We start from the raw sequence: 9796 nt of genomic DNA on the forward strand, positions 1-9796 counted from the left end.
CGTATTTCAGTTTTCTAAGGACTTCGGCTTGGGAAAACTGTAGATTGTCAGAGAGAGAGGTGGCTAAAGCAGACTTCTATTCTTTAGAAAGAGTTTGACTTCAGTAGAAGCAAACTCATCTACACAACTCCAAATTTTCAGAAGAATTCATATGCAAAAAAAAAAACAAACCAAAACCACCCACAAAACAGTGAGAAGCTAAAATTTTGATAAGATGTTGGGGATTGCTGAGTTTTTTATAACTCTAGTAGTATGTCTCCTGATTTTGCAGTTCCTAAAGCTGCAATGGATGCGTACCCAGCTTCCTCCAGGACCAGTTCCCCTCCCCATCATTGGAAATTTGTGGCTGCTGGACTTCAAACTTCGTCGAGAAACTCTCACTAAGGTATTTATTTAACTCTGTAGTTGAAAATCAGTCTGAATCTATTTTAACTTAAATTGTACATTGCATAGGAAAAGTCTAAACTTGGAATTATTTTTTTTTTAAACCTCAAGCTTGATTATCAGCCAATTTCAAAGAATCCAAGGACTCTGCATTATTAAAAATATTTCTGAGTAATAAACACTGTAATTGCTTTACTCCTTGTTATTTTCTTTCTCTTTTGGATATAGTAACATCAATGTATAACATTATCACAAGCACTGTCAATAACATGATACTCCATTGACAGTTTCATTCTCTATTTCTGTGTTGATATCTAGCCCTGTAAACCACCTCTAGTAGAACTTCCTTTGCCTGACGGCAATGTCACTGGAACATCTCAAGGCCACGAGTGGTCCGATCTCCATTAGAAGACCAAACATATACTCTAAACTGACTCTTTTTTCCTTATTTGTACAGCAAAAAGATTTACTGTCTGCAGTAAACAGGTTATTACTAAAACAGAGCAGGAAAATTTGATTGCTGTTATGTTCACAGCATGATTCCTTTATAAACCAATTAAAACTATTAAAAAAAGTAAGGAACTTGCTTCAAACTATTTTAAGGAAAAATACAAGTATGATCTGAGGAAAGACAATAGAGAAAAATATGAAAAATCACATGGAAGCTATAGGAAAGAATGCAAAAACATTTCTTTGCTTTCTTCAGAAGTTAGAGGCAAGAAAATACAATAATTTTGGTTCATTAATAAAATAAACAGACTAGCTCTGGGATTTTGCCTGTATTCATTTGTTCTTTGATTCTGAGCTGACAGAGGAGACCTCTCTTTTCTCTTTCTGTGAAATTTTCAGAGGTGGTCTTCTGAGAGATGTCCTTCGTATCTATTCTATGAAGTATGATTATCTTCTGTTCCCAAAGCACGTTACAACAGAAGGCTAAATTTTTCTGAAACCTGTAATTCAATTCGATGTCACCAAACAGGTTTAGTTACAACTACAGAAAACTCTTAAAATTAGTATTTAAGTGTATGCATTCCCTGGTTTATATTTATTAATTTACTGTTATTAACTCTTCAGTTAACCAACATCTATGGAAATATCTACACATTGTGGATGGGACAGACACCTATGGTTGTACTAAATGGTTACAAAGCAGTAAAAGATGGCATCGTCACCCATTCAGAGGAAGTTTCCGGAAGACCTCTCACCCCATTCTACAGGGATATGATGGGTGAAAAAGGTACAAGATGTTACACAATACTGAAATATGAACAAGATGTGAAGAAGAAAGACTCTTTCCTATATACACACACATACATGAGTTAACTGCTGTACAAGCACATAACTGGGCTTACATAGCAAAAGGGTTCCATGCAGAGCTAACATATAAAGAAAAGGAAAAAACAAAAATTTCTCCTCTTACAAAGCATACTACTGACTTCTTTTCTTCCCAATAGATTCAAAGGAATATTTGCCTAGCAGAGTTGCCTTTCAGTTGTATCACTTCTAAGACAGAAGACTATTCATGTAGAAGACATCTATAGACAAAGCTGTTCTGTCCTTACCAAAACCCACTACCACTCAGTTTCCAGGGTCACATTTATAAGCAGCTATATAGCTGGGAGTCATAAAAGCCGAAGTTAGAGACCAAAAGTCAGTATCTGAAATCATGGTATCTTCTTTGTTAGTGAAATATAACCTAATCTAAATCGAATTTTGCCTCCTGCAGTGACAGAATTTCCCTTCCCAGCAATGAAATAAATGTTTCTGTGTTCCTCAGGTATTTTTCTGACAAGTGGGCGCACCTGGAAGCAACAGAGGCGCTTTGGCATGACAATTATAAGAAGCCTGGCACTTGGTAAGAACAATTTGGAGCATCAAATTCAAACTGAAGCCTGTCACCTTGTCGACATCTTTGCAAACACAAAAGGTAAATTCACTGGCAGAATAACACTTAGAGTTTTTCTGAAATATATTAGATTAGGGGAATAAAAGCTTCACAACACATTTTTACAAGTAATATAGATATTCTTCATATCAGCGGGACTTTTACTGGCTTCTTAATTGCATTCTTTGCAAAAAATGTTTTGTCTGCACAGCGGGCAATATAAAATTGTTTTTTAAAATAAAGATAGTAAAAAAATGTTTATTATCAACACAGTCTTAGGGACAGCTGGTAACAACTCTTACATTCAAGGAGTACAGAAAAACTCTATGTCCTTCTCCATAAAATACACAATTTGTGCCCTGCTGCAAGTTGTTCTAGGACAGCAGGCCTTTAGGATTTGGCAGAGAAAGAACCCTGACACAAGGAATGTATCATTCAGTGGTCCAACAAAACTTCTTTTTAAGGTTTGGATGAAATAGAAACCAATAGGATTTTAGCAAGATGCCAAAATAAAGCAATTAAATATAAATATTCTGAACAGCCAAATCCCTCACCCACATTGCGTTCCATATGGATGTGAAAACACAGAGAAGTTGCCTAAGGTCTCCCTCCAACTCTCTTGGACTAGACACAGCAAAATGGCCCGTCTCTCTTCTAAGAGCAAGATATTCACACATCTTTAAAATGCAAGATATGAACAAACCATCAACTCTGAGTCCCCATACAGCCCAAATCTTTACCTTCCATGCAATCCTTCCTCAATTCTAAACTCAATAATTGTATTTAGTCTTTCCAAGAAGGAACACTAGCATCGGACTGAAGTCAGAGATGCATAATCCACCATTTTGCATAGTAGTATAATTCAAAGGTTGTCCTAGCCATTGAAACGTGTACTTAATTTTTTCTGGATTTAACCTTTTTTAATGGGAGTTGTTTTCCACCCCATTATGCGAGTTTCACCTTTTCAGTCTGTGGGGAAAAATTTTCTCACTGTAGTCAATTCAGAAATATTCATAGTACCTTCTATGTTCACAGGCAAACCTTTCGACCCCCACACTTTCATTGTCCATGCTATTGCAAATATAATTTGTGCTGTTGTTTTTGGTCACCGCTTCTCCAGTGAGGATGAATCTTTCAGCAAACTTATCAAAGCTGTTTATTTTGTGATCTACTTTCAAGCTACTATCTGGGGCAGGGTAAGAATCTAATTTTCTTGTTCTTATTCCGTAAAGTGCATTTGCACTTCACAAATCAAAACAAACAAATTAAAAGTCAGTGACGATTATTCCCAAACATTTCCATACCATTGTGCAAGCCATTGTGCAGTAATAAATTAATACATACCTTGTATCTGTCAGTACTGCCTTATATTTCTTCTTTATGTCAGTAAATCATGTGTCCTAAAATTTAAATTCTAGATCACTGGTTGTCACAGATTTCCAAAATATATAATGTATTTCAAATGAGTAATCATTTGCAGAGTACTGTGTACGTTAAGATTCTTAAGTCTTAAAATGAAAGCGACTTTTAAAATTTAATTTTCGTTTAATCTTGAGAATACGGAAGTGCAGTTAATAAGAACTAAGCCTTCAAAGTCCTGTTCTTTTGAGAAGATATCTTGCTTCTCATATAATTCATATTACCAAGATCTGAGTTATTCTGAGCTTCCTCTAAGACACAGGTGACAATTTCATCACATCAAGAAGAATATTTTTCAGTTCTTGAAAGCCTAGCTATTGCTTATGTTGTGCAGATTTTGGCACACTGGCGTTCTATAGCACTATCAGGTTCTCCAACACTTTCCTACAGAGATGCCTTAAAAAAAATCAGAGTAAAAATCAAGGTTGAGAAAATCTGCTTGTGAGCCAGATTCAGCCCTCAATTACTCTGATTCACCCATTTTCAGAAGCCCCTGTTGCATTATTAGCTATGCATCCAAAAAGTAAAATATAATCATTCTCCTTCTCTCCTGTGACCCGATATCCACTATTACACGACGTTGACGTTTTGGTCAGCTGACAGGGATGCAGAAGTCTGCACTGGCCAACAGATTCCTAATCACAGGCCATAAATAAAACAAAGGTTCTGCCAGTAGTCCTAGAGACTGAAGTCCATTCACAAAACATACACAATACAAAGAAATGAAAATAATTACTTTTCCCCCTCAACAAATACACATGCCAGTTTCTCCTGGAGGAAAGCCTTCTAAGACTGAGAGATCAAGTCAGCTTCTATACCTTTTCAGTCTTCAACCAATCTATTAAGGATAGAAAGTGTGATTATTGAATATTGACAACTTGATCATAACAATTTAGACTGCTGCATATTACTAATAGCTCATTAACAAATATCAGACAAGTTTTCCTCAATGCCAGTTGACTTAGAGGGCAATGTAAAGGTTTCATAATCCCTCTTAGAAATGCAGAATAATTTACATTGGAAGGGACCTCTGTATGTCAGCTAATCCTACTCCATGCTCAAAGCAGGCCTAGTTAGATCAGGTTGTTTAGGGACTTGTCTGGTCAAGTCTTGAAGTCTCCAAGGATGGAGATTCCACACCGACTTTCTGGAAACCTGTTCCTAGTACTTAATCTCTCTCTGACTTGTGTCTATTGCCTCTCATCCTAATTAGGAGCTCATGTGTTGCAGTGACTTCACAGAGTTACCAGGAAATCAGAATTGGGTTCTCAATTTAAAAGAGCTCATGTTTCTTCCTTTGTGTTTAAAATCACAGATGTATGATGCTTTCCCATGGCTTATGCACCGTCTCCCAGGATCTCATCAGAAAGTGTTTGCATACAATGACTTCATGCACAATTTAGTTATGAAAGAGGTCCAGACTCATGAGAGACAGAACGCGGGTGATCCACAGGATCTCATTGACTTCTACCTAGCTCAAATAACAAAAGTACGTATCTGTTTATCACACTACCCCCTCCTTGGCCTCAATGCCTACTACAAATACTTGCTGTTCAAGTAACTGCTATGGAATTTTTATATGCATGCTTTATTTGTCTAGCACTGAAGATTTTTGTTTTGGTGGGCTGCTCACTGTTTTCATCAAACAATGACAATTTCTACGCAACAGATTAAATGTCTGAAATTATCCACTTCATAGTCTTCTTGTGAATATACCCTACAGACCAAAGATGACCCTACTTCTACGTTTACTAAAGACAATATGGTTCAGACTGTGGTTGATCTTTTGCTGGGAGGGACAGAAACAACAAGTACCACCCTTCTCTGGGCACTGCTCTATATGGTACAACACCCAGACATACAAGGTGAGCAAAAGCATTATCAGAGAGAACTGCATTCAACATTACATCATAATGAACATCAGTAAAGTGTAAGTATTAGCTCAATCACTTGCAATACATCAAAATACCCCTTACCAATGAATATGAATGGTGGTACATCAACAACTGAGATCTAGAAAATGAAAGTTAAATACATGAAACAAACATGTGCTTTCCCCACCAGCTCACTAAGAAGCAACACTAGCAGAAATTAGTAGTAGCCACTGTTTTATCTCACTAGAAGGGGATGGCAAAGACAGAATAACAAGCTAAAGACACTTCATATGCAACCTAGTCTCTTCCTAACCTTCAAAGTGGAAAAGCTTTAAAAAGATACCTGGTCTGATGTGTATTTATAAATATAACAGAAATTACAGCTGTAATTTCAAATTTTAATCCTTTTTTTGAAACACAGAACTGTATTATCCTCAGCACCAAGTGGGATGTGTCTAAAATAAGAGATCATCGTGTGCTTTGGGGATATGCACTTTCTTGATTGACTGAAACCAACACAGCAGTCAAACCACATGCCAATGCATTTCATAGCAACATGATTTCTTTTTTTTCCCCAGTCCTAGACCATACTTATATAGACATCTGCTTGAAAAAAGGGGAAAAAAGTTAAAATATTTTCATTTTTCTGCAGAAAAGGTTCAAAGAGAGATAGAGGCTGTTCTGGAACCCTCCCATCTCATCAGCTATGAAGACCGTAAAAAACTGCCCTATACAAATGCTGTGATTCATGAGGCTTTGCGGTACAGCAACATTACTTCTGTTGGGGTCCCTCGACAATGTGTGAGGAATACAACTTTGCTGGGGTTTCACATTAAAAAGGTACAGAGTATACCTCCGTGTTTCTTACAGCTTTGAGCCATTAATATTTAGTATTTATATGACATTAGCTGCTACAATTCCTAACTTTGCATAGGGAGCATGTGGTAGCATGTCACAGACGTGAAACAAAGCTGAGTGCTCTGAACCAGGGCTAAGTCTACATTAGCAGATGCAAAAGAAAGCTTGGGAAAAGGCTAACAGCACAAGTTGCAAACATAAGCAAAACTGAAGTCTTTCTTCCCACTAGTTAAATATAGATGATGTCTGGGCATCAAAGCAGAACATGTGTTTTAAGGAATGATGAAGAAATGAGGTTAATGACTGTCAAGCCAGCTAACTTTCACACATAAGGGAGCAGCCTGGAGCAACCTATAGTCATTCCTGACAAAACAAACACATACACACACAAAAAACACACACACACACTTAAAATTATGGCAGCTCACCACAGTGAGAGATCTGACAGTCACATTGGCATGATATAAATGTCCCAAATATATTAAGCATAAAATTGATGTGATGGAATTAAAAGATCCAGTGAAGAGTACAAAAAACAGAAAGGAAGGTGTTACGATTAGTCTGGCAAGTATGTAAAACAATCCAAGCTCCGCTCTAGCTTAGACATGAAGACACTTCAGTAGTCCTGAAGAAGATAACTTAGGCAAAGGCAAACATGTAATACGTTATGACAAACAGAAGATACAAGGGTTTGTTATGCCTGGATGTGCACAGGAAAAGACCGAGTTGAATCCAAACACTAGGCTGCAGGCACAGGATCACATATTATCTATTAGAGAGAAGGAAAGTCCAAAAAAAGAATCAATCATACATGGAAAATATAATCTCTGCTGCTTCTTGCAGGGCACACTTGTACTGCCAAACCTGCACTCCGTTGTGTATGACTCTGAGCACTGGGCGACCCCTTGGAAGTTCAACCCAAATCATTTCCTTGATTTGGACGGCAACTTTGTGAACAAAGAGGCATTCTTACCTTTCTCAGCAGGTAATGCCCTGACCTTTGGATATTCCTGTTTGTTGCTTCTTGCAGCAAGACTAAAAACACTATTTCTAAATTCTAAAATTTTAAAAACATATTTTTATAAAAAAGTATTTGACACAAAGATTTAAAGTCAGCTGTTCTACTGTAAGAGCCACAAATATTGTCTTGCATTTTATATTTTTCATACATTCAAACAGAGGATGAGTACGGCTAAGAGACATAACGCTATCTCCTTGGTGTATGTACGGTTACTACTATAAGGGTATCTGAGCTCCTTAGTCCCTAATGTATTAAATCCTGGTAACACTCTCAAATCAGAAAATCAATCTGTTCTCACCTTACAAACAGGAAACCCAAAGACAAAAGAAATATGATATGTCAAAATATACAGAGAAAATCTGTGATAAAGCAGGAAACCAAATCTCAGTCTCCCAAATTCTACAGTAATAGTCTAGCATCAGGTTCTCTTGTATCTCCAGAAAACTAGCAAAATCCAGTCTTTTCAGTAGAATATTATTAGGCAACCAAAAAAAAAATTTAACTTTTCAAAAGCATATTACAGTGTACAACTTACCTAACTTACAATGCCAAATGCAGCAATTCAAAGACATGGGAGAGGAAAAAAAGAAAAGGGAAAAGCAGTATAAATCATAACTCAGAGAGCTTCTCTAGACTACCAGTTTCTCCAATAAACAAGTTATGAAGAAAAGCAGCACAAAACAGGAAGCTGGCATTATTTAGTGAAAATTAAAATATAAAAATTAAACAATAAAAATACTTGGAAACAGCTGAGGGGTTTTTTATGTCACTGTGACATTGTACTATTATACATTTGTTGTAGATAAAAAGCAAATAGTATACTAAGTAACGTACAAAGCAGCCAGATTAAACATAGTAAATCCAGATTTTAAAACCATTTGCCCAAATTGCCTGTAAATCCTGAAGTCATATTTGCAAAACAGGTACTTAGCATCTTACCTCCTTTACTCACCAAATGTCCACTAGTTTACATGAATCAAGACAACTAATTTAGGCTACCTTTTCAACCCAGGCATGGGAAGTTTTCTTTTTTAACTTGCTTTGGTTGTTTTCTGTTTATATAATCTGAGTATTTATACATCCTGAATATGTATCTTCTTTTTTAGTCTGGAATATATAGATATCCTGAAATATACTGTGACAACAATATGCCAAAATGAGTCACTGAGTCTATGTATCACTGCACATGCCTACGTTTCATTCCCTTAGCTTACACATCTGCTCCTGGACAGTGTTAGAGATAGAGGGCTACAAGGACCCAGTATAGCCTTTTTAATTTCTGTTGAAGAAAGCCTGATTACATCCTTCTACTTAGCTTCCGAATTGCATCCCGCAAGGCTCCAGTCCTCCCTCCTCAACAGCCAAAGATAAGACGCTGAAGTATATGAAGCCTTTTAAAATCCGGCCTAACTGAGAAGCAATTCATGGTTCTCACAGAGCAAGAAGCAAAAATGGAAAGGGAGAATCTCATACATGCTCCAGGGGAAAAAAAAACAAACCAAAATCCCAAAAACCAAACCAAACAGTTGACATAATTAGAGATGTACAGTTTCTCAGTTAAATAAATGTTTCCCCCCACCTCCAAAGGCATCTTCTGCCCTTACAGAAGGAAACAGGAAATAGTTATCTTACATTAACAGAATTTATAGAGCTCAGTAGAATTTTGTTTGAAGTTCTTTTTCAGAACTTAGCTTTATACAACTAACTCTTTTTCCCTTTCTTCTGCAGGGCACCGTGTATGTCTGGGGGAACAGATGGCACGAGTTGAACTGTTCGTCTTCTTTACCAACCTCCTTCGGGCATTCACGTTCCAGCTCCCCGAGGGAGTAAAGGAAATCAATTTGGAGTACATTTTGGGTGCGATACTGCAGCCACATCCATATAAACTCTGTGCTATTCCACGCTAGTCTGCAACATACTACACTGCAGAGGGACTTCAACCAGTCAATAATTGCAGATACTTTAAAAACATGTATCACTATCGCAATTGTATTCAAATGTAGGTAGCTCAGTATAGCAAATTAATATCGAGTGTTTTTATTTAGGAGGTCTGACCTCATACAATTGTGCTTTTTTAAATTAGTAGTGTACTTGCCAAAGCTCATATAATCACATCTTAGGCATATACAAGTACACAATAATATGTTACCAAAAAAATGTATTTTCATACTCACGATAGCAATGAATTAGATGTAGGATTTTAGAGAAGTGATCTGTATCAAGCAGAGTTTCCTGCATATGTGCTCAGTCAGGTATCACACTCTTAAAATGGCACAACTGTTCTGATGCAGCAAGGATGCCTGAATCAAAAAAAAATTTCCTCCAGTACGCTCTTACTCCTCTCTGTTCACAGAA

The 9796-nt window shown here is 36.9% G+C and overlaps 1 protein-coding gene across 1 annotated transcript; it reads left to right on the forward strand.

Annotated features, from left to right (window-relative positions):
• Positions 1-214: 214 nt before the first annotated feature.
• On the forward strand, positions 215-9348 carry LOC127020061 (cytochrome P450 2J2-like). Its single transcript, XM_050902488.1, has 9 exons — positions 215-385; positions 1459-1621; positions 2162-2311; positions 3305-3465; positions 5004-5177; positions 5412-5553; positions 6215-6402; positions 7264-7405; positions 9170-9348. Exons 1-9 carry the CDS (start codon positions 215-217, stop codon positions 9346-9348), a joined length of 1470 nt encoding a protein of 489 aa, XP_050758445.1.
• The last annotated feature ends 448 nt before the right edge of the window (positions 9349-9796 follow it).

The sequence above is a fragment of the Gymnogyps californianus genome, chromosome 10, assembly GCF_018139145.2.
Source record: "Gymnogyps californianus isolate 813 chromosome 10, ASM1813914v2, whole genome shotgun sequence".
NCBI lineage: Eukaryota > Metazoa > Chordata > Aves > Accipitriformes > Cathartidae > Gymnogyps > Gymnogyps californianus.